The sequence below is a fragment of the Balaenoptera physalus genome (genome assembly GCF_965194825.1).
Source record: "Balaenoptera physalus genome assembly, chromosome: 2".
Classification (NCBI taxonomy): domain Eukaryota; kingdom Metazoa; phylum Chordata; class Mammalia; order Artiodactyla; family Balaenopteridae; genus Balaenoptera; species Balaenoptera physalus.
Window position 1 is genome coordinate 145,151,824 of NC_138883.1, and position 25,430 is coordinate 145,177,253.

Consider the following 25,430-nt stretch of genomic DNA (forward strand, 5'->3'; position numbering starts at 1 on the left):
TGATTTTATAGTATGTTTCAGTGTTTGTGAAAATCTTTGTTTACCACTTTTTGAGTTAAAAACAAGACATATATCTGACACATTGTTGTAAAGGATAAAAAAAAAGTAACAGTCTGGGTAGCCCAAATCAACAGCAACAACAAAAAAATCCTAGAAGCATGAATAGAAATCTACCTAATCAGAACAGTTATGGCAGTAAATGTTTGAATCCCCTGTTGAGGAGATACTGTCTTTTATAAGAAGGAAATTTCCAGAGGTTTGCTAAATAAAATAAACATAAAGCATAAGGGACAGAGGGTAAACACCAAAGCTTTGGCTCAATGTCAATCAAGTGTGAATAAAAAGAAAGTAGGTTTGGCGATCTTAATGATAAGCAGAGCAGAATTTATGGCAAATGTGGCATAAGGATCACTTTTATGTGGATAATTGGCACATTTCTGTAGTAAAGAGATTAATGATCATAACAGCAAAGTTCATGAGGCAAAAATAGAAGTATAAGTAGAAATCCACAGGCATGTGGTTTGGGGGGATTGTATCATATCACAGTTTAACATCAAATAGAAACAAACCATATGAATAGTATTATAATTAAAGTCAGGATTTGTTTTAAGTGTCAATGAAGGATATATAAAAATTGATCCTATGTCAGGCAAACAAACAATTCAAGTTCAAGGAATATAAACTATGTTGAAAGCTTATACAAATCACTCAGTCATTATCTCCAGCGCTAACCATCTAAGAATGGACCCAAGTTGCCAATATGATGATCAAAGTGTTGGCTCTATTTATTGAGGACCCAGCGAGCATCACTGTAAAGAACAGGGCTCCCTGGTAGAGTTAGGCTGGAGAATGTGCTTGGGACCTCAGGCCACAGTAGTTGCCTCCCATTGTCTCCCTCCTGTAGGTCCTGTAATGGTTCTGCGAATCTGCATGGAGGATTGCAGCCTGTCTGGCAAGATCAGGTGTTGAGAGATGGAAAGCCCAGGGTGAGATAAGGGTCTGCTGACTTGCCTCTGGAAAGAAGGTTCTGTGCCTTGCTCTAGGTGTACTTAACTCCAGGAAGTCAAGGAGGAAGCTTGGCTCTTTTTACTGATCCCTGGAGTAGGGAGCAAGACAGAGCTTGCTTCCGTTTTGAGGCATAGGAACTCTGCCCAATAAGTGTTGGCCATTGGCCTTCTTTTTGCTTGTGGAGTAGCCATTGAAGTGGGAGAGAGATCAAGAGTGCTCCTTTCAGCCCTCCAGAGTAGGAAAGCTATGTCTATGGAGTAAGGTGAAAATTGGTAAAGAGAAGATGGGTTCCCTCCAAAAAGACGAAAAAGATTATGAATTAATAATATAGTGATACTAACATATATAAATAAATTATGTATAAATTATATATTATATACATGGTATATATACAATTTATATATAAATTTTTATATGATAAGTATAAATAAAATAATCATAGAAACTAAAGTTTTGGAAAAGTGAAAAAAACCTCTACTAAATAAATAACTGTTGGATCAAATGGGAAATAAAGCTTACCATAGTGAATTACTTCGGAAATGATGGACCTTTGAGGCCATCTCTTTCAGAATGTTAGTAGCTTATAACTGTATGATATGAATTTTGATTCCTGATGGGTGTTTTTCTCTCCCTTGGCCCTCAGTGAGAGGGGGCATTGGGTATTTATCTTTAGCAGTTTCTGTAGCATCTATTTTTGCTTCTAAGCTGCTGCCTGATGCTCTTCATATCTCTGGTTCCAACCATAATTATTAACTTCCACTCCTGCAGCTTTTTATTGCTCCCACCAGGCTTCTATTATCATAAGAGAATATCAGCTAATTGGACTTGGTTGTAGTTAACCCCTAGATTCCACAGTTGTTGACTGACAGGTAAAGAATTGTCTAGAATCTGTTAACTTTGGATTCCTTCTGCATTGGAGAATATAGCAGGCGTCTTTTAAGTTGCTGGTACTTTGAGAGTTGGACTCAAAGCTTAGATTATGTAGGAACATACTGTTCCCTGCAGAAAAGGTATTTTTCCTAGGCCCTTTACCCAGACACTGCAGATGCTGTAATATACAGCATCATTATTTGTCAGGTGACCGCTCTCATGTGGCTGGGGTGTGCAGTAGAGCAGACCTGGTGCTAACTGGCTTCTCTAAGGGCTGGAGAGAGTTAATTACGTGTGTATCTATCTGTTTCCTGTTTAATCCCGGATGCTAAAAAGCCTTTAGGCTTTTTAGGTTCTGGTTCTCTATGTTCTGGCTCTAGAGTTTGTTTTCTTTGTGAGCAATAGGTACCTATAGCAGTGAAGGGCTGAAACAAAGTTTATTGTTGGCGTGGCTGCAATGGGCAGCTGGAGCCTGCATTTCCTTGGCCATTATTCCTCTTGTTTTACACATGCAGAATTAAAAAAGGGAGGTATGGCATGAACTCTAATTCATATGAATTTAGGGAAAGTTGGACAGGAAGCTGGGCTCTGGAGCGAGACTGCTTGGGTTTGAATCCCAGCTTCACTTGTTACCTGTGTGATAGCTTGTGCTCCATTATCCTTTTCCGTAAAATGCGCGAGATAATTAGTACCTACCTTGTAAGATAGTTGAAATGACATTTAAAGCACGTTGAACAGTACCTGGCAAAGAAACACTCAAGTGTTAGCTGTACTCATACTTATTTATGTTGTTATTAATAACGTGAACACTTGCTTTTCTTTCAGAATTGAACACTTTGCCGAAATCTACAGTCAAAAAACTGGCATCAAAAAGGAAGTTCTTTTGAAAACCTTGTGGGGAGATTATTACGTAAATATGAAGGCTAAGAAGGTTATGAAGGTTGATCAGGTAATGTGGCATATGTCCCTGTTGATTGTTGGTCACATTGTTGCCCTATGAAAACCTGTACTGTAAGACACCTGTAATTTGGCCTTGGTTTATGGGAGTCAGTTCATGAGGGATTTTCTACTGTATATATTTGGCTAAAGCTCATGTGTCTTATATCCAAGTATTGCTTAAATAGAGTTCTTTAAATATAGGGAACAAAGGACTGCCTGGGTTTTTTTGTTTGTTTGTTTGTTTTTTCTTTTTAAGAGGAGCAAAAATCTCAGATCCTGTGCATGTGAACTTGAAGACACATATTTTCCATCAGGCATTTGTGTGTCCCCTTCATAAAGAGACATCTCTTTCAGACATCACTGTGTGGCCCACACTTTATCCCTAGTCTCAGCTGAGGCCTCTCATTGAATGTCAGTCACCATGCTTTGCTGATGTGGAGAGGCAGGTGCTCCCTGGAGCACTTCATTGTATCGATTGAGGTGATTAAGGCTGCTGAATCACATAGCCTCAGAGGATGCTTTTCTGGAAGATTTTTTTAAATGTAAAATTCAGGATTTTATAAATTCATTCTCATTGAAGAGCATATATATTCCTTTAAGAAGGTATTTATAAGTATAAAGCCACAGGAAAGAAAAAATATTAGAAGCCAACACTGCTGATGCTGTGGTTTTCATTTCTTTCATTCTTTCTGGATAGATACATACATCCCTCAGTTGAGATTTTGCTATTTATATAATGTAGCTGCTTTTCTGCTTGACATCATATTGTGAACATCTTCCGTTGCCATTAAAAGCTTTCTATAAACAGTGTATTTAAGAAGGAGCCAGTGTATGAAGTGGGAAAGAGCATGGTTTGAGAATCCAACTCTGTTTGAATCTCAGCTCCACCACTTACTAGTTCTGTGACATTTGTCTCAGTTTTTTTCATCTGCAGATTGGAGATAGTAATACTTATAGGGTGGTTATGATAATTATATGAAATATCCAAGACAAGTCTTTAGAACAGTTCCTGTCACATAAGGACCCTATTACATCACCATTTACATAATCTACATAAATGTAGAATCTACATAAATTCTGTAAGATTGAACATAATTTTTATTTCTGTTTCACAAATATTTTGATATTTTAAGTAAAGCTGTGGTGGGCATCTTGATAAATACATTTTTATGTCTTGACAATGACCTTTTTTTAACCAGGCATTCAAAGGTAATGGCCTAATTTCCCAATACCTTGCCAATAGTTCTTGAGAAAGAGGGTATCAGTTTATATTCCAGCTCTTGTATATTATCCATCTCAAAGTGCTCTTGATATTATTTTGTACAGTTTGGTAAGAGAAATAGTAGGGGTTTTTTGGGGTTTTTTGAATATCTTCTTCCTTGAAGTTGAACATTTTTCATGTTTAAGAACATTCTTTAGAACAAAGTCCATGGAAATTTTAGAGTGAAGTTTTAGCTCTCAGCTTGGGTATCATGTATTTCTTTGATGGCAGTGAAAGGGCAACTGGTCTTATTTGTGAAGTCCATGGTTCCTGGAGGAAGAGTACAGTGGGTTGTTACTGATTGTAGATTATTGGCTGTTTAGAGCATTCTTATAGCTACTTTCCTCCACTTTTCTGTTGGGTAAATATTTTCTAGTAGAAATGAAACACTGATAATAAAACATGTCAAGAATGAATATGTAAGATACCGATTAAATATTCAGAACTTTAAGCCCATTCATCCTTTTTTACAGGCAAAAGGAAAGAAACCTTTATTTGTACAGTTGATCCTGGAAAATATATGGAGTTTGTACGATGCTGTCTTGAAAAAGTAAGGCTGTTATAAATTGTTACATAAATTGGGCAGTATAATTTGCCTCACTTTTCAGTTTGATGAGTCACACTTCAGAAAGCTGAGATAGACTGAAAAAATGAACAGAGCCTTTACAGAGGAGTTGATTACAGGGCTTGGAAACAATTTAAAGGAGTATGTGTAACCCAAGTAAAGGGTGACAGGAGGGAGAGAACAGCAATATTTTATAGAGTGCTGAGGTGAAGAGATAAAAGGATGGAAAGAAACATTAGACTTTTGTTTATACAAGCTCAGTTTAAAATAAAATAGTAATTGTAGTAGAAAAGGTGCTTGATATCAAGGATCACTAATGGGGCACCTGGGGAAAAACTTGCCTGATACACATGGAAAAGAATGTTTGCTTCAGTAAATTTCTAAGTTGTTCCAGAGATGGAATAATGATTTTTTAGTATTTATTTATACAATTGCTTTACCAGTTGACATAGCTTTTTTAGGGAGATTGTGGAATGGTGCTTCATGGGACGTTTTAAAGAAAAGTTCATTTGGAAGTGTATGGGTAGAGGTTGAGCAGTTTTCTCCTGTGGCAGGAGCCCCTTCAAGCGTTTTTATTTTTTTGCAGTAAAAGTAATACATTAGGAATAAATGTGTCAAACAATGTTGAGTCCCTTTTCCTCACTGCTCCTTTGTGTCTTTATGTGATCTTTCTCTCTCCTCACCCCTCACCCCCCCACCCATCCTGTACGTTTACTATAGGGACAAAGAAAAAATTGATAAAATCGTGACTTCTTTAGGATTAAAAATTGGAGCCCGAGAGGCACGGCATTCAGATCCTAAAGTTCAGATCAATGCTATTTGCAGTCAGTGGCTTCCCATATCTCAAGCTGTTCTTGGTATCCTTTATTTTAATGGTTTTTAATGAAATCATAGATTTGACTAAACAAGAAAAACCAGCGTGTTATTGGCAATCCGGAAATCCTCTGAAAATAACGCATTTCCATCCAGAGTCTTCTGGGGTTATTTAAGGTTCTACCATGAAACTGTATTAAGTACTTTAAAAATGAATATATTAATATTAACTAGGACTAATACTAATATCAACCTGAATGTTCTTAAAAAATGTTTTTAGTTTTTGTTTAGTAATCTGTAAAATAAAAACTTTTAGGCTAAGATTTACATATAAGTAGATAATTTAGATGTTTGTGTTAGGATCACTGGTTCATTTTATTTATTTATTTTTGAATTTTATTTTATTTATTTTTTTATACAGCACTGGTTCATTTTAGACCCATATTTTCGTTAGCTTGTTGATACTTCCTCTCACATTAGTGATTTCAAAAAGACTTGATTTTAAATGGCTTACATTAACTAAAGTGATTTTATAGATGAATTTAGACTATCTTCTTCTCCTTGACCTGTGTGTACTCAGGCGTACCCCTGCAGTGGGCTGGGGGTGCAGTGTCCTGGAAGTGAACCAGCAGTGGACCTCAGAGCTGTGATAGACACATACCCCTACAGTGACACTCGCTCTGGTGGGGGACCTTCTTGTGTCATAGCTTGTGGCTGATGGTTGTTCTATACCAGTCTATGAAGCCACATAAAAGATTTTGAGGACTTAAAAGGTCACAGTTAGCCAGGCTCCTAAGCTCTGTTGTCCTTCCTCACTTGTTCCGTAGGATGTCAGTGTTAGAATATCTATCACGAGGATCTTTTCTGGGCTCTAGAGTGTCCATGAACTCCCTGAAATTGTATCCATATTTTGAGATGTGATATATGGCATAGTGCTGCCTTACAGCCCAGGCATCTTTTTTTTTTTTTTTTTTTCTTTTTAAAAAAATTTTTATTGGGGTATAACTGATTTACAACGTTGTGTTAGTTTCAGGTGTACAGCAAAGTGAATCAGTTATACATATACATATATCCTCTCTTTTTAAGATTCTTTTCCCATATAGGCCATTACAGAGTATTGAGTAGAGTTCCCTGTGCTATACAGTAGGTCCTTATTAGTTATCTATTTTTTTTTTTTCACACACACACACTGCATTTTATTTTTACAAGAGATAAATAGACTGACACCAAGCATTGTACATGGATGACCACAACAAAAGCAACAATGATTGCAATTACCAAATATGAAACACACTCATACTATGTCATAATATTGACATTCAGTCCAGTAATCCTCCACTGTAACAGCTCCTTTACTTTGCAGTGAAAATTGATTTGTATATTCTTTGCCTCTGAGTCCTTGTGGGATTTTTTTTTTTTTTTAATTCAGACAGAAAGTCACAAAAATTATACTCATCCTCATCAGTTCACTCAGTCCCATGTAATTAATTTTTTTTTTCATCTTGATCTTTTGTTAGCACTTTTATGAGTTCATCAGTTTTTCATTAGAGTTCTGAAAATGCTTATTCATTCAGTTCAGCAGTACAGTCAGTTCCAGGCATCTTATAGACATACATTGTTACCTCAGTATTTAGTGCATACTGTGAATCTCTGCCATGGTGGAGGGCACTTGCTCAAGGTTTTGAGTCCTTAACAACAGACTTCAGCTATGGTGTGTCAGAAACTTCCTAGTCCCCTTGATATTACAGCCGAGAGAGTGGAGAAACTGATGTGCTCAGGATCGCAAACATTTGATTCTCTTCCACCGGAAACCCAGGCGCTGAAAGCAGGTGAGGTAAAGATGAACACAGCAGGTAACATATTTTTGATTGTCCTAAGTCCAGACTACTCTAGACCAATTTGCTAAATGCTAGTTTGCTAAATGGCCAAATGGCCAATTCTACAGATAAACAATTTCACAAACATTTCACCAGTTGCCTTTTGTTTTCTAACATTTCAGTTTTGCTAGAGACATTTTGCTTTGCCAGTGGAGTGGGGATACCAGAGGCTCTGAGACCCCTACCTTTTGCCCTGATCACATTTCATAATCTTATAATCATGCTGTATTCCATCCTCCTAAGTAGCCAGGAATGTGTTCCTAAAGTGCCACATCACCACCATGGCGGTGTCCCCAGGGACTGTGGAAAAGTGATCCCAGGGGCTGAGCTGCTCTTGTGAAGCCCCTGTAAGTGCTCCCCGTGAGAGGGCTCCTCCCGTTCCAGGCTCCGTGTGGCTCCATGAAATTCATGTGTATGTGCTCACTTTCTCCTATTCTTTTTCTCCCAGTTTATTGAATTTGCAGCCCCTGCCCCCCAAGTCACTGCTGTTCTCAGGGCCACTGTTGACTGTCCTGTGTTATATCTTTCAGCCAGTTCTCAGTCCTCATCTGACTAGATCCGTCACTACCATTTGACATGGTTGATCACTCCTTCCTCCTTGAGTCACTTTTTTCCTTGACTTCTAGGCTTCCACATACTCCTACTTTCTCCCTGTCTCCCTGGCTATTTATTCTTTTTTTTTCTTTTTTTTTTTTTAAAACAGAAAAATCAAACAAAGTTTAATAACATATATACATGGGACAGACCCAGAAAAACAGAATAACTGGCCGAAACCCTCACCTTAAATACTGTGAGTGGTTCAGGACTTCAAAGGGGAGGAAGGCAATTCACATGAAGATGGAAAAGCAAAAGTTTGGTTGAAAAGAATGTTTCCTGGGCTGTGCAGAGTCTCTGGGACACAGAGTGGACTCTGATCTCTAGGTCCTGCCAGGTTTCCCCCACCACACCTGGCCCATATTCTTTGCAGTGATAGCTGCATATTCTTTTCTGGTGATAGCTCTATTCCGGGACCAGGCCCCGTATCTGAATTCTTTAGACAGCTAAGGGGACATAAAAAGAAGGACTTCCTGAGTCTTCTGCTTCTTAAAAATAATCAGCCTAAATTAATCCTCATGCCAAAGAAACACATTCTGGGGTGGCAAATTTTGCTCTTCAACAGTTCTGCCTTTGAAATGTCTTCAAGGAGTGTCACAGTCCAGAAGCTGAGTTGGTAGATTGTTCCATCTCATTAAACCAGTCTCAGTCCTGACAATAGGTCTGTCTAGTTAAATTCATTTCTGGAGGCAGTGATGCAGGTGGGCTCTCAAAGTTAGGCTTATAAGGTGCAAGCAATCAGGTATTATAAGAGGCATTTCTATGGAGACAGAAGAAAAAGTTTAATGGTTGGAGCAAATTATAAACCAACTTCTGAACCTAGGAGGCAGCCAGTCAAGATTTCTAGATGTCAGAGTCAAGTATCATCTGCAGTGTGAAATGTCGTTGATGATGTCGTTGAGTGTTCAGGTAAACTTTCCGAGCGGCTTACACAGCAACAGGCCTGAAGATTGTCTAAACATGGGATGTTGTGTGGTGGTCTCTCTTAAGTGTATTGCAGGTTGTTCAGCTTCAGTTTGCAGGGCTTCAGGAAAGGGGCAGCTTTGGTTCTCAGTGATTCCAAATCAAAAGTGGTAGAAAAATTGGAAATGTTACTTTGGAGAGTTGTAGCCAAATGTCTGAGGAAACTAGAAGAATTCAGGATCCAGTCCAGTTTACCAGTAGAAAAACAAAACCTCGAAGATGATAACAGAACTAGAGTCGAATATCCACAAGTGTGTATTATAGTTTCTATTGAAACATAATTTTTTTCTCTCTGAAGTCACCCTGATTTCTACCCAAGATAGCCAAATTAAGACTAATTTGTTTGCAGAGTAAGTTTAGTTTCATTAAACTTGGCCTGATTATTTTTATAGGTCCAGCAAGAATAGTAACTGACCATATAGGCTCTTTTAAATCTGCTTTGCTGGAACTTTTCATAAGGAATTTCCAGATTGAACTTCTAATAGCCTCTTGAGGCTAGGAAGCCAAGCCAAATATTTGCCATCAGAGCTGGCTGTTTATTCTTAATCTCTTTTTCCAGTTCCTCTCCATCTCCCTGACTTTTTAACTGTGGGATTCCCCAAAGCAAGGCTCAGTCTTTGGACCTCATCTGTTTTCTACCTGCTGATCTTTTCCAGTCTCAAGGCTTTACATGACAACGGCATGCTCTTAATTCCCACATTTATCTCATGCCCCTGCATCCAGTCCATCTGCAAATCCTGTTTACTCTTCCTTTGAAATATATCCAGAACAACTGCTTTTCAACATTTCCACTTCTGCCTCCCTGGGTGCTCCCTGGACCGTGATCTCTCATCTGGTTATTATCATAGCCTTCCAGCTGGTGTCCCTGCTGCTGTTCTTGACAGCCTTTCGTGTTTTCTCAGCACTGCAGCCAGGGTGATCCTGTTAAAAATTGAAGTCAGGGCGTGTCACTTTGTTCCTCACAGCCTCTCAAAGTTTTCCCTGGCAAGACTTCTGATAGACATTTAATTCTTGATTCCTTTATTTCTTACTTGAATTTTACTGTTGAATTCTTTATGTGTGAATTATTTTGATGTGGGGTGATTTTTTTAAAAAATTACCAACCGATGGTTTTTTATCTTAACCAGTGGTTTTTTTATGTAGGTTAAGAAAAATGTCAATATGTTGATAGGAAATTGTGTTAAAATTTATAGACTTAGGGAAAACTGACATCTTTATAGTATTGAATCTTAATTCATTTCTAAGGTTTTTGGTTATTATCATGATAAGATATTTTTGTCTGTTTTATTTTCTAACTTGTTTTTGTGAGGGATTGGAAAAGCTACTGGTTTTTATGTATTTTATTAGTAAGCTACCTATTGACTGTTGACCTTTGGTAAAATTTCTCAGTTCTATCCCTTCTCCACAGGAAACACTTCTGAGGGCTTATGGTGGGTGGTTAAGCCCATTTCCTAGCTTTAGTTCTATGTGGGAGTTCCTCCAGCCCTTCTCCCACTCTATCAGTTTTGCTTTTCTTTCCTCATTTCTGCCAGTTCTCTTGCTCTTGCTCTACTATTTTTCTAGCAATTTTATACTTTTCCAGATGCAATTTTTATCATAGTGGTAAAACATTATAGGTTGCTTATGTATTTAGATGATGCCATGTTCTAAACTTCCTAATTGTTTTCAGAAAAATCTGGCTCTTTAATAATGGGAAAAAACAGTAACAGTTTTACTTCCTGTCTGTTTAGCTTTTATGAAATGTGGAAGCGAAGACACTGCTCCGGTTATTATCTTTGTTTCCAAAATGTTTGCAGTTGATGCTAAGGCTTTGCCTCAGAATAAGCCAAGGTAAGGATAAAAGGAAACTTGGGTTGGGCCAGGGAAGTGGTGTAGGTTTGACGGGGCTGCAGTGAGGGTGTGGGTGGGAAGGTGCAGATAATGCTTTCTCTCCTCAGCCTGGAATTCATACGCGGCAGCCCCTGCGGGAACATAAAATTTGCAGGGTACTTTATCTTTTTGTGATACCTCTGTAGGAGGTGGTTGTTGAAATCAGCTCTGGGACTGTTGATTTGAATTCATGTCAGTTTGAAGAGCAGTAAGAGTAGTGGTAGCCACAGTTAACTTTTATTGAACCTCAGGCAGGTTCTAATCTAAGCCTGTCTTGTCTGCTCCAGTAGAGATTGTTGGATGGGTGAGTATCTCTGCTGATCTTCATGTGTATTGTGCGTGTGTGGAGGGAGATGGCTCATTTCTCAAGTTTCCAGAGTCTTGGAGGATCTATTCTACATCATATGAGTTGGTCATGTGTCTTCCCCTCCTTCCCAGCTGCACTGCCCCCCCCCCCCACCGCTAGTATAAATGATTAGATCCTGATCATTTCTCGTGAGAATTATTGCAGCAGTCTCCTAGCTGGTTCCCCTGCCCCAGTGTCTAACTCTGCCAGTGCATTTGCCATCCTTCCTTCAGTATGATTTTGGTGTCTGGAATGAAAAGATTCACTCGATATAGGAGCTTGGAAGCTCCTCTTCTGTGCTATCCACAGCTACTCTGGGGGCATTCTGTGTAACAATCTTTCAAGTAACCTGAGAGAAAGGATATAAATATTACTTCTGAAGAAGGTCCTGGTACCTCAGGCAGCATCTCAGATCTTACTCTTTTATGTTATAATTAATAATGATGATAACACTAATAATTGGCTGCAGTGTATTAAACTTATAATATTCCTGCCTCACCATTAATTATGCCACTTAGATCTAACAACAGTTCTGCAATGGAACTGTTTAATGTTTCAGTCTTACCTGAGGAAATTAAGAGGCCTTAAAAAGATTAAGTAGTACACTCAAGGTCACATAGCTAGAAGGAGGCCAAAACAGTTTTTGAATCTACATCTGTCTAGCTTGAAAACCTATGGTCTTCTACTTCACTGTGTGGAATCTGGCCTCTGTCATCCTGTGCAGCTTTTTAACCTCCACGTCTAAATCTAGGCAGGCAACCTTCCAACCTGCCTGCCCTTTTTAGATTCTGGGCCTTTGCTTTTGCTGTTCTCAACTGTACTCTATCAAATTCTTGCTGAATACTTACTTGCTGATAAGTACCTGTTAGGTAACATCCTACTAGGAGTTTTTGAGGCAGTTCCTCTCCCTCTGAATCCCGAGTCTTTGTGTTCCTTTGGCTTCCTTCTTGAGAACCACCTTCTTTTAGTAACAAGATGTGATCTTCAGATAGAAGCCGCGTTCCTTGGTCCCTTGGTTCCCATCATCTCAGCTACCTGGTGGTGTGGTTACTGATCGTACCAACTACAGCCAGTTTTCCAGCCCTTTCTCTGACACTCTCCCAGCCCACCCCTCGGCCAGCTTCGCAGAGGCCAGAGCAGGAACATTCAGCTTGGAATCCTGAGGGTGGGTGGTTTTGTGTCGTTGCCTCTTTTCCTTTCTTCTCCAGATTCACCTCCCCAGTCTGCCATTTGACGCTCCAGTCAGTATTCTCACCTCTGGTCTCCTTCATCCCTGCTGTTGCTGACTGCCGTCCCCTCAGAACTGTCATCCATAGTTAGCTCAGCTACAGCCTCAGTAACTCACCACCCACAGATGTTCCTTGACTAGTAGAGCTCTGTTTTCTTGCAAATAAATTCCTCTTTATTCTCAATAGATACTAGTTTACACAATGGGTTCTTCATATAAAACCTTGCTGACTTCTCTTCCGTCTGCTCTGTTTACCTCTGCCACCACTCCCAGTGCTCACAGCAGTGCCTGGCACATAGTAGGCGTTAACTGGATGGATGGATAAACATGTAGGTGGACAGCAAGCCTGCATGCATTTGATGCTGACTTAGTGAATGTAAAATGCTAATCATGTTATGAGCTCAGGCAGAATGAGGATTTAATATATGTGAACAAATATGCTTCTTCCTTAACCAAAGCTAAAATAAAACCACATTTACTGAATGTGATGATGATTTTATCGTCTTTAATTCCTTCTGGATGGGAGACATAGCCTGATGATAACGAGTATAGAGTTTGGAGTCATATCTGTATTTGAATTACGGCTCCTCCATTTATTGTCTGTGTCACTTTGGATCAAGTTATGTAAATTTCCTAAGCCTCCAGTTTCTCGTCTGTAAACTAGGAGTAATAATACCTGTGTCATTTGTTTTGATAATATGTGCTATAATATACGTAGAGTGATGAACACAATGTCCGTATCATAGTGATAAGCCCATTGGAAGAGACAGTTTCTCTCCATGTGCTAACAAGTGCATCAGGTTTTTTTTTCCCACCCTGTTTGTAGTAATAATAATGTATTCTGCTTTTATATTTTAATTCATACTTTTCAGATACTCTTGTAAAAGATTTTATCAAAAGTCTAGAAACAAGGTAAGTTATCTAAGGGTTGATTGAAGGAGCAGCTGGAGTGTGTAGCCTGAAGAAGAGAAGGGGGAGGGGGAGGAGAAGGGCATGAATGCAGATGACTGAAAGGAAGGCAGAGGGAAGAAGGTTTGTTGGATGTTGCTCCAGAAGACAGAACAAGAGCCATGACAAGGAATTATGAGGAAGCAGCTTTTATCCTGTATTTGAAAGGCCTTTAACATGTAGAGCTTCCAGTAAGGAGGAGCTTATCTCTTGTAGCGAAACTGCCAGCAGGTTTGATTGCCTAACGACACCTGAGCAAGCCATTCTCAAAGATCGTGCTCTCATTTTTTTGTGTCTTATGTCACAGCCCTGCTACCTGCATTGGGATGGGTCTGACTAGAAGGGGCCGACTCCTAGAACCGAATTCTTCGATTTCGAGGGGCAGGTGCTAAGGGAGTAGAATTGGTGTCCAGCCCTAGTGGGAGGTCTTGTCTAGCAGGCAGGTGTCTGAAGAGGATAGCAGTGGACAGTCAGTGACTTAAGCGTTCACCTCCCAGGGTAGCCTACACAAAGTAAAAAGGGGTTTTAGGGTACCTGACATCAGGATCTCCAAGAGCATGTGGCCATTTAGAATGCACGTGGACAGTGCACTCTCAGAATGGCCATCTGAATGGATTCCAGTGCTTAAGGAGAGAGAAGGGGAAAGGGGAATGGCAGGCTGGGAGACGAGATTATCAGCCAGGTGTCAAGTCAGAGACCAGGGAGTGAAGCAGGAATCATAAAATCACAGTGGGGGACAGCAGGGGAGGCAGGCACAAAGTGACAGGATCAAGCAACATGACCAACATGACCCACCCTCCAGATGAACCCCCCAGCAGACAGCCAGACACACCCACGCACTGCCTTTTCTCTGGTGGTACTTGGGTCTAACACAACGACTGATAATCACTATTTGACCTCTTATCCTGATGAATTGCCAGCGTTCAGCCTGACCCTTCTTCTTGGACCTCAATTCTCCATGAAGATATATTTTTGTACTTGAGGAGAAAACCTCAATCTCATTGAAGTCTTATGCTTATCTCTCTACAGGGGTGTTCTGAGCCCCGGTGTCTGTTACTCACACCCTTCCTTTTCCTGTCCTTTGCCTTATCGAGGAGGAACATCGGTACCTAAGAAAGGTTCCATGCTGTTGTGTGTAGCTCTGTGTGGGGACATGGGCTCTTGCATGTCAGTTCATAAGCTCAGACTAGCTGGGGACGCAGCATTCTCAGAGAAAGCCCGACAGGCCTTCTCTCCTCTTGCTGCAGTGAGAGAGAGAACTTGGGGAAACCTTCCGCCCGGATGGGACTGGGGACCAACCATCATCTTCTCCAGCTACGTTAATACTTGCTGTTTCTCTGCTTGAGCAGACTGAGAGATGCTTGATGTTGCCAGGTGTTAACGTATCTGTGGTATCCTGTAGACCTCTCACTCAAGAGGAGATTGCTGAGAGGCGTGAGCGTGCAAGACAAAGGCACGCGGAGAAGCTGGCAGCCGCGCAGGGCCAAGCACCCTTGGAGCCCACCCAGGATGGGAGTGCCCTTGAAACGAGTCCACAGGGAGAAGAGCCAAAAGGTATAGCTTTCCTAAATAGGCTTTGGTGAGACGGGATTTTTACATAACTTGGGACACTCATCCTTTAGCTCTTGGGCTTTTTAGCTTTAAAGGTAGCTTTTAGCAGTATACTTTCATTCTTGGTGTTTCCTTGCTGAAACTGGGCTGAATATAGCATATTCCCTGTTCCCTCTGAGTTTCTCAGCAGTCCCTGGATTGGAGAGAGCATTCCTGGCACTTATTATCCTTTGGCTTCTGGCAGGTGATGAGCAAGAGGTGGAGAGTGAGACCCCTAAACCTGTGCCCCAGGAAGGAAATGACCAAGAGCCTTTTATTGCATTTGCTCGAGTATTCAGTGGCGTGGCTCGAAGAGGAAAGAAACTTTTCGTCTTGGGGCCCAAATACAGTCCTCTTGAGTTTTTGCAGCGGGTAAGAATTGGAAGTAAAATGTTAGTTTGTTTCAAGGTTCTGATACCTTGTCAGATTGGTTGAGATTGGTGATTACCTTATTAGTAGATTTATTTTGTCTCTAGAAAGGCACATTCAGGTGAATCCATGTACTTCCTCTTGTGTTACTTCAGTAACATTTGGTAAACCTGTCTCGCTTAGTAGCATTTAGGAAATTAAACCAGTATATGAACCAAGTTTTCAAACCTTATTTAGTTAATTATAAGGCTTTTCTGCTCAAGGCTAGAGGAAGGAACTGGTAAGAACATATGTCATGTTGGAGCCAGGGCAATGGCAGATGTTCAAGAAATATCCAAAAACTAGGTGGCACAGGCCAAAGGCATGGGCAGTGAGCAGGTGATAGGCAACAGTTTCTTGGCAGGCAGATCCCAGAAATTGATCAGGAGGGTCTGAAAGTCGGTGAACAGCCAGCATCTAAATATGTCTGAGCCAAAGGGCAAGTAAGAAACCACAAGCTAGAGCCGTCAGAACATTTTTGGACATAAACAAGGTATATATGTAGTAAATAAATGATAAAGGTCATAGGATGAATGCCAGAGGTCCAGGGAGCCAGTCAGGATCAGCGAGAAGCAGTAAGTTAGGAGCTTCTAAGACGTGCGGCATCACGAGCAGAAAAGCACGTGCTCCTCTCCTTGCAGGTTAACCAGGGGAGCTGCTGTATGAATGAGAGAGAGAGAGATGGCAGTTGACAGAAGTCTGTGCCATCAACTTTGCCTTGCCTTGAATGCTAATTCCATCAGTTTTAGCAGTCTGATCCTTGGACATTGCAGTGCTGAGTGGTGGCTAAGCAGTTCGTGCTAGTCTGTGACATGTTTGGATTTAGCAAGAAGGAGCACAGCAGTTGGTGTGTATAGGGTTAGGTTTTATGGGAGGGTGAAAGTGCTGTGATGGCATGTATAAAAATCCATTTATGATCATCTTACCATCTTGGTTTACACGTAATTGATAGTTTGTTATTTATCAGAAAGGGTGGTCTTGGTTAATTTTTTTCCTTTTTTACTCTCTAAACTGTCCAGAGGAGTAAGAAATTGTTATTTAGTGAAACACTGATTTATTGGGCATTAGAAATTCCACGAGCACTCCAGTTTATCTTCTGTACATAGTGTATCTTTGCTCTTGTGGGGCTCAGGATTGAAATCAACTGCTTATGTGTCAGATGACTAAAGCAGGAATGATAAAATGAATTGACAGCACAAATGACTCCTTATTTCAGTAATTGGATCCCCGTAAAACCTAATTTCAGCTACTTAAAAAAAAAAAGTGAATATTTCAGACATATCCCTTCCTGGAATTTTGTGTTTATCCTTTGTATTATTTTTTTCTATTGCTGCATGTTACAGATGACCACAAATTTAGCAGCTTAAAACAATACATGTTTTCTCATCTCACAGTTTTGTTTTGTTTTTTTTTAAATTGGTCCTGCCTTCCAGTGCAACCCAAAGCAAAGCCACTGCCTTATCAAGCACACACTATGTGTACTTTACTTAATCCTTACCACCATCATTACTAAACCATCCTGCCATGAGTTTAGTATTATTTTACTGTTTTCTTATTACAAATAAGAAACCGGAGACTCAAAGAGTTTAAAAAACTTGCCCAAAGTCACACAGCTAGGAAGTGGTGGGTCAGAGCTTTGAATTGATATCTGTATGGTCCCCAAAGCCTGTGCTTTTTCCACTACACCAGTGGTTCTCAAAGTGTGATCCCAAGACAAGACCAGCAGTACCAGCATCTCCTGCGAACTTGTTAGAAGTGCAGATTCTTAGGCCCTGCTCCAGAGCTACGGAAGAAGACATTCTGGAGGGTTAGACCCAGGAATCTGTTTTAATAATCCCTCCTGGTGATTTCCTTGCCTGTTCAAGTTTCAGAACCACTGCCTACCATTCTGCTTCCCCAGCTGGCTGCTGCTTCTGTTCACATCTGACCGAGAATTTATAGGTGACTTCTCTAGGGCTGAACATCACTATGTCTCTGGAGCAGAAATGTGCTGCACACACACACCCTTCCCCCAAACACATACACACATGTACTCGGTAACCAGAGTCATTTTTAAAACTGCAGATATGATGTATCCCTTTCCTACTTAAAGTTCATCAGTGTCTCACCAATGCACTAAGGAGAAAGCCCAAACTCCTCAGTGTGACTTTTGTGTGATGTATCCCTTACCTGTTTTCCAGCCTCCTGTCTACACAGACCTATTCATGCTTGCTACTCACATGAACTAGAAATGTTGTCATCACCTGGGAACTTGTTAGAAATACAGAATCTCAGGCCCCACCCCAGACCTGCTGAATCAGACTCTGCATTTTTTTTTTTAAAACATCAACCTTAAGTTTATTTTTTTTTGAATTTTTGAATTTTATCTATTTTTTTATACAGCAGGTTCTTATTAGTTATCCACTTTATACATATTAGTGTATACATGTCAATCCCAATCTCCCAATTCATCCCACCACCACCACCTCCCACCTCCCCAGCCCCTTTGTCCCCCTTGGTGTCCATACGTCTCTACATTTGTGTCTCCATTTCTGCCCTGCAAACCAGTTCATCTGTACGATTTTTCTAGGTTCCACATATATGCGTTAATATACGATATTTGTTTTACTGTTTCTGACTTACTTCACTCTGTATGACAGTCACTAGATCCATCCACGTCTCTACAGATGACCCAATTTCATTCTTTTATGGCTGAGTAATATTTCATTGTGTATATGTACCACATCTTCTTTATCCATTCATCTGTCGATGGGTATTTAGGTTGCTTCCATGACCTGGCTATTGTAAATAGTGCTGCAATGAACATTGGGGTGCATGTGTGTTTTTAAATTATAGTTTTCTCTGGGTATATGCGCAGTAGTGGGATCGCTGGGACATATGGTAATTCTATTCTGACTTTTTTAAGGAACCTCCATACTGTTCTCCATAGTGGCTTTATCAATTTACATTCCCACCAACAGTGCAAGAGGGTTCCCTTTTCTCCACACCCTCTCCAGCATTTGTTGTTTGTAGATTTTCTGATGATGGCCATTCTGACTGGTGTGAGGTGATACCTCATTGTAGTTTTGATTTGCATTTCTCTAATAATTAGTGACGTTGAGCAGCTTTTCATGTGCTTCTTGGCCATCTGTATGTCTTCTTTGGAGAAATGTCTATTTAGGTCTTCTGCCCATTTTTGGATTGGGTTGTTTGTTTTCTTAATATTGAGCTGCATGAGCTGTTTATATATTTTGGAGATTAATCCTTTGTCCGTTGATTCGTTTGCAAATATTTTCTCCCATTCTGAGGGTTGTCTTTTCATCTTGTTTGTAGTTTCCTTTGCTTTGCAAAAGCTGTTAATTTTCATCAGGTCCGATTTGTTTATTTTTGTTTTTATTTCCATCACTCTAGGAGGTGGATCAAAAAAGATCTTGCTGTGATTTATGTCAAAGAGTGTTCTTCCTTTGTTTTCCTCTAAGAGTTTTAGAGTGTCTGGTCTTATGTTTAGGTCTGTAATCCATTTTGAGTTTATTTTTGTGTATGGTGTTAGGGAGTGTTCTACTTTCATTCTTTTACATGTAGCTGTCCAGTTTTCCCAGCACCACTTATTGAAGAGAATGTCTTTTCTCCATTGTATATCCTTGCCTCGTTTGTCATAGATTAGTTGACCATAGGCGCGTGGGTTTATCTCTGGGCTTTCTATCCTGTTCCATTGATCTATATTTCTGGTTTTGTGCCAGTACCATATTGCTTGATTACTGTAGCTTTGTAGTATAGTCTGAATTCAGGGAATCTGATTCCTCCATCTCCGTTTTTTTCCCTCAAGACTACTTTGGCTATTTGGGGTCTTTTGTGTCTCCATACAAATTTTAAGATTGTTTGTTCTAGTTCTGTAAAAAATGCCGTTGGTCATTTGATAGGGATTGCATTGAATCTGTAGATTGCTTTGGGTAGTAGAGTCAGTTTCAAAATATTGATTCTTCCAATCCAAGAACATGGTATATCTCTCCATCTGTTGGTATCATCTTTAGTTTCTTTCATCAGTGTCTTATAGTTTTCTGCATACAGGTCTTTTGTCTCCCTAGGTAGGTTTATTCCTAGGTATTTTATTCTAGGAATGCAAGAGATTTCTGTGCATTAATTTTGTATCCTGCAACTTTACCAAATTCGCTGATTAGCCTTAGTAGTTTTCTGGTGACATCTTTAGGATTCTCTGTGTATAGTATCATGTCATCTGCAAACAGTGACAGTTTTACTTCTTCTTTTCCAATTTGTATTCCTTTTATTTCTTCTTCTTCTCTGATTGCCATGGGTAGGACTTCCAAAACTGTGTTGAATAATAGTGGCGAGAGTGAAATCCTTGTCTTGTTCCTGATCTTAGAGGAAATGCTTTCAGTTTTTCACCGTTGAGAATGATGTTTGCTGTGGGTTTGTCATATATGGCCTTTATTATGTTGAGGTAGGTTCCCTCTGTGCGCACTTTCTGAAGAGTTTTTATCATAAATGGGTGTTGAGTTTTGCCAGAAGCGTTTTCTGCATCTACTGAGATGATCATATGGTTTTTATTCTTCAGCTTGTTAGTATGGTGTATCACATTGATTGATTTGTGTGTATTGAAAAATCCTTGCATCCCTGGGATAAATCCCACTTGATCGTGGTGTATGATCCTTTTAATGTGTTGTTGTATTCTGTCTGCTCGTATTTTGTTGAGAATTTTTGCGTCTATATTCATCAGTGATATTGGTCTGTAATTTTCCTTTTTTGTAGTATCTTTGTCTGGTTTTGGTGTCAGGGTGATGGTGGCCTCGTAGAATGAGTTTGGGAGTGTTCCTTCCTCTGCAATTTTTTGGAAGAGTTGGAGAAGGATGGGTGTTAGCTCTTCTCTAAATGTTTGATAGAATTCACCTGTGAAGCCATCTGGTCCTGGGCTTTTGTTTGTTGGAAGATTTTTAATCACAGATTCAATTTCATTACTTGTGATTGGTCTGTTCATATTTTCTGTTTCTTCCTGGTTCAGTCTTGGAAGGTTATACCTTTCTAAGAATTTGTCCATTTTTTCCAGGTTGTCCATTTTATAGGCATAGAGTTGCTTGTGGTAGTCTCTTAGGATGCTTTGTATTTCTGCGGTGTCCGTTGTAACTTCTCCTTTTTCATTTCTAACTTTATTGATTTGAGTCCTCTCCCTCTTTTTCTTGATGAGTCTGGCTTATGGTTTATCAATTTTGTTTATCTTCTCAAAGAACCAGCTTTTAGTTTTATTGATCTTTGCTATTGTTTTCTTTGTTTCTATTTCATTTATCTCTGCTCCGATCTTTATGATTTCTTTCCTTCTACTAACTTTGGGTTTTGTTTGTTCTTCTTTCTCTAGTTCCTTTAGGTGTAAGTTTAGATTGTTTATTTGAGATTTTTCTTGTTTCTTGAGGTAGGCTTGTATTGCTGTAAACTTCCCTCTTAGAACTGCTTTTGCTGCATCCCATAGGTTTTGGATCGTCGTGTTTTCATTGTCATTGGTCTCTAGGTATTTTCTGATTTCCTCTTTGATTTCTTCAGTGATCTCTTGGTTATTTAGTAACGTATTGTTTAGCCTCCATGTGTTTGTGTTTTTTACGTTTTTTTCTCTGTAATTGATTTCTAATCTCATAGTGTTGTGGTCAGAAAAGATGCTTGATATGATCTCAATTTTCTTAAATTTATTGAGGCTTGATTTGTGACCCAAGATGTGATATATCCTGGAGATTGTTCCGTGTGCACTTGAGAAGAAAGTGTAATCTGCTGTTTTTGGATGGAACATCCTGTAAATATCAATTAAATCTATCTGGTCTGTTGTGTCATTTAAAGCTTGTGTTTCCTTATTAATTTCCCATTTGGATGATCTGTCCATTGGTGTAAGTGAGGTCTTAAAGTCCCCCACTATTATGTTACTGTTGATTTCCTCTTTTATAGCTGTTAGCAGTTGCCTTATGTATTGAGATGCTCCTATGTTGGGTGCCTATATATTTATAATTGTTATATCTTCTTCTTGGATTGATCCCTTGATCATTACATAGTGTCCTTTCTCGTCTCTTGTAACATTCTTTATTTTCAAGTCTATTTTATCTGATATGAGTATTGCTACTCTGGCTTTCTTTTGATTTCCATTTGCATGGAATATCTTTTTCCATCCCCTCACTTTCAGTCTGTATGTGTCCCTAGGTCTGAAGTGGGTCTCTTGTAGACAGTATATATATGGGTCTTGTTTTTGTATCCATTCAACAAGCCTGTGTCTTTTGGTTGGAGCATTTAATCCATTCACGTTTAAAGTAATCATCGATATGTATGTTCCTATGACCATTTTCTTAATTATTATGGGTTTGTTTGTAGGTCGTTTTCTTCTCTTGTGTTTCCCACATAGAGAGTTCCTTTAGCATTTGTTGTAGAGCTGGTTTGGTGGTGCTGAATTCTCTTAGCTTTTGCTTGTCTGTAAAGCTTTTGATTTCTCCATCGAATCTGAATGAGCTCCTTGCTGGGTAGAGTAATCTTGGTTGTAGGTTCTTCCCTTTTGTCACTTTAAATATATCATGGCACTGCCTTCTGACTCGTAGAGTTTCTGCTGAGAAATCAGGTGTTAACCTTACGGAGTTCCCTTGTATGCTATTTGTCATTTTTCTCTTGTTGCTTTCAATAATTTTTCTTTGTGTTTAATTTTTGCCAGTTTGATTACTATGTGTCTTGGCGTGTTTCTCCTTGGGTTTATCCTGCCTGAGAGTCTCTGCGCTCCCTGGACTTGGGTGGCTATTTCCTCTCCCATGTTAGGGAAGTTTTCGACTATAATCTCTTCAAATATTTTCTCTGGTCCTTTCTCTCTCTCTTCTCCTTCTGGGACCCTTATAATGTGAATGTTGTTCCATTTAATGTTGTCCCAGAGGTCTCTTAGGCTGTCTTCAGTTCTTTTCATTGTTTTTTCTTCATTCTGTTCCACAGCAGTGAATTCCACCATTCTGTCTTCCAAGTCACTTATCTGTTCTTCTGCCTCAGTTATTCTGCTATTGATTCCTTCTAGTGTAATTTTCATTTCAGTTATTGTATCGTTCATCTCTGTTTGTTCTTTAATTCTTCTAGGTCTTTGTTAAACATTTCTTGCATCTTCTTGATCTTTGCCTCCATTCTTTTTCTGAGGTCCTAGATCATTTTCACTATCATTACTCTGAATTCTTTTTCTGGAAGGTTGCCTAGCTCCACTTCATTTAGTTGTTTTTCTGGGGTTTTATCTTGTTCCTTCATCTGGTACAAAGTTCTCTGCCTTTTCATTTTTTCTGTCTTTCTGTGAATATGGTTTTCCTTCCACAGGCTGCAGAATTGTAGTTCTCTTGCTTCTGCTCTCTCATCTCACAGTTTCTGTGGGTTAGGAGTCTGAGCGCAGCTGATCTAGTCCTGCTTATTAGGGTCTCACAAAGCTGCAATGAGAATGTTGACTGAGTTGTATTCTCATCTGGAGGCTCAGCTGGGGAAGTATCTGCTTCCAGACTTCCTTAGGTTGTTGGCAGAATTCACATCCTTGTAACTGTGAGACTGAGGGCCCCAGATTCTTTTGGCTGCTGTCAGCTCCTAGAGGCTGCCTGCAGTTTCCTGTCATGTGGACTTTCCCAGCCTGGATGCTTACTTCATCAGGCCCGAGAGGAGACTGTACAGTGAATTTACTAGCAAGACAGAGTCTTGTGTGACATGAGGTCATCGTGGGAGTGACATCCCATCACCTTTGCCATATTCCCTTGGTGAGAAGCAAGTCACAGGCCCCACTCACACTGAGGGGGAAGGGATTGCACAAGGAGGTGAACACCAGGAGGCAGGGATCATAGGAGGACTGCCTTTAGTCTGTCTGCTCCATCCTTGTCTTGCTTTTCCCTATAGTTTTACAACCTATGTGTGCATCACTAAAGAATATCCTGTTTGTGTACTTTGTTTAAATGGAATCTTACTGTAGTTACTCTCCAGTTTGCTTTTTAACTTAACATTGTGAGGTAAATTTATGTTGATGCTTATTCCTGTAGTTCATTTATTGTTCACTGCTGTATTGTATTTCATTATAGAAATGTTTTATTTATCCATTTTCCTTTCAATGTGTATTTGGGCTGCTTTCATTTTGTGCTAATCGAAACAATGCTACATTGAATATTTTTGTACATCTTCCTTGTGCATATTTGCAAAAAATTCAAGGTAATATGCCCATAGTGGAATTGCCTGTGTGTATCTTCAGCTTAACTGGATAATTCCGAATTGTCTTCCAAAGCAGTTCTGACCTGCACTCCCAGCAGCAGTGTTTAACAGTGCCAGTTATTCCACGTCCTCACCAAAATTTGGTATTGTCAGGCTTTTAATTTTTGCTAATCAAATGGGTATGATATGGTGTTTTGTTATGGTTTTAATTTACATTTTCCTTATTACTCTTTTAACATGTTTATTGGTCATTCTTGTTTTCTCTTATGAAGATATCTCTTTGGGTCTTTTGCATAATTTTCTATTGTACAATATATACTTTTTAATATTGATTTTTATATATTCTGGATATTAAGTTTGTATATTCTTTTGTGTATTCTGGATACTAATTCCTTGTCATTTTTAAGTTTTACAAATTACTTCGTCAGTTTGGGACTTGTCACACTTCTTATTTAGTGTCTTTCAGTGGACAGTAGTTCTTAATTTTAATGTAGTTGAATTCATCAGTCTTTCCCATTATGGGTGTTATTTTTTGTAACTTGTTTAAGAAAATTAAAATTATGACTACACTGAAGACACAAAATTTTCTGTTTTCTTCTAAAGTTTAATGTTTTGCCTTTCATGTTTAAATGTTTAAGTTAGTGTTTGTATTGTATGTGGTATGAAGAAGGGATCCAATTTGATTTTTGTCCGCATACAAATAACCAGTTTGTTCCAACACCATTAATTGAATAATCCTATCTTTACCCACTAATCCGCTTTGTCAATTCTGTAATAAATCAAATTTCACATGTACATTGGTCTGTTTCTGGACTATTAGACTTCATTTTTTCTGTTTGTCTGTCACTGTCCCTATTCAGTGTTGTCTTCTTTTCTACATGTTTTGACATCTAAAAGGCCAAATTCCTCTACCTTGTTTTTCTTTGTATCTCGTTTATTCCTAACTCTCTACTCTTCTCTATAAACTTTACAGTCATCTTGTCAGGTTCCATGAAAAGTCCTGTGGAGACTTTGGTATTGATTTAAATCGGTACATGTATGGCACTAGTCAACATTTTGCAATGCTGAATCTTTCTATCCATGAATGTATTAGGTATAGCTCTTCACTTATTTAGGTCATTTAAAATGTTTTTTATTAAAGTTTTATCATTTTCTCTATAAAAATGTTTAATCACTTTTGTTACTAATTCCTAGCTCTCTTATATTTTGTTGATATTGCAAAAGTTACTGTTCTAAAAATATATATATTTTCTATTGCTGATTTATAGACATACAGTTAATTAAGTTTTGTATATTGGTCTGTGGCCATCTTGCTAAATTGTCTTAGTAATTATAATTTATCTGTAGTTTGCTTTAAGTGAATGATCATACTGTCTGCATAATTCTGTTTCTTCCAATTTGATCCTTATATTTTAAATTTCTTCCACCCTATCTTTAGAGCTCCCCTGCAGAGTTGTCACTGAGTCAGAACATGTACATTTAAATGTATCAGGTGCCTGAAAGGTCATCATTTTCATGAAGTTTCCACGTCTACCCTAACACATTATCTTCTCCCTCCTCTGAGATTTTATGAATTTACTTGCCTGTACTGCTTTTTTGTCACTCACTCTAGGTTTGCAATGGTAATTATCTTTGTATATGTTATGTCTTGGACGTTTTATTCTCCTCACAGCACAGGCACAGTGCCTTGGGCCTTTCGGTATCAAAGATAAGTTGGTTCCTTGGTTGAAATGCTTTCAGGGCACTTGCATTTATATGGAGATCACTGAATTATTCGAGACAATGTCTTGAATAATTTGAGACAGTATCTCCATAAGAATAAATATGATGTAGGGGGAGTTCATAAATCTCTTATCCCTGTAGTATATCTTTGCATGTGAGTGTGCTGTGTCTTCTCATGAGTCCCTAATGTTTCACAGCATGCTCTCTTCCAGATGAACAGTGTAGCATATAGTGTCAATAGCAGTTGTTTGGCCATT

General features: G+C 39.2%; 1 protein-coding gene across 5 annotated transcripts in view; it reads left to right on the plus strand.

Moving 5' to 3' along the window:
* Nucleotides 1-25,430, plus strand: part of EFL1 (elongation factor like GTPase 1) — a 135,230-nt gene that overhangs the window by 26,317 nt on the left and 83,483 nt on the right. For 4 of the 5 annotated variants that reach the window (XM_082448581.1, XM_082448578.1, XM_082448582.1 and 1 more), the window contains 7 exons: nt 2,704-2,827; nt 4,552-4,628; nt 5,364-5,500; nt 7,163-7,285; nt 10,621-10,720; nt 14,684-14,835; nt 15,077-15,243. In XM_082448581.1, coding sequence (XP_082304707.1) covers nt 2,704-2,827; nt 4,552-4,628; nt 5,364-5,500; nt 7,163-7,285; nt 10,621-10,720; nt 14,684-14,835; nt 15,077-15,243 — 880 coding nt within the window. The remainder of the gene's footprint in view (nt 1-2,703; nt 2,828-4,551; nt 4,629-5,363; nt 5,501-7,162; nt 7,286-10,620; nt 10,721-14,683; nt 14,836-15,076; nt 15,244-25,430) is intronic. The other variant, XM_082448580.1, reaches the window with a different exon arrangement.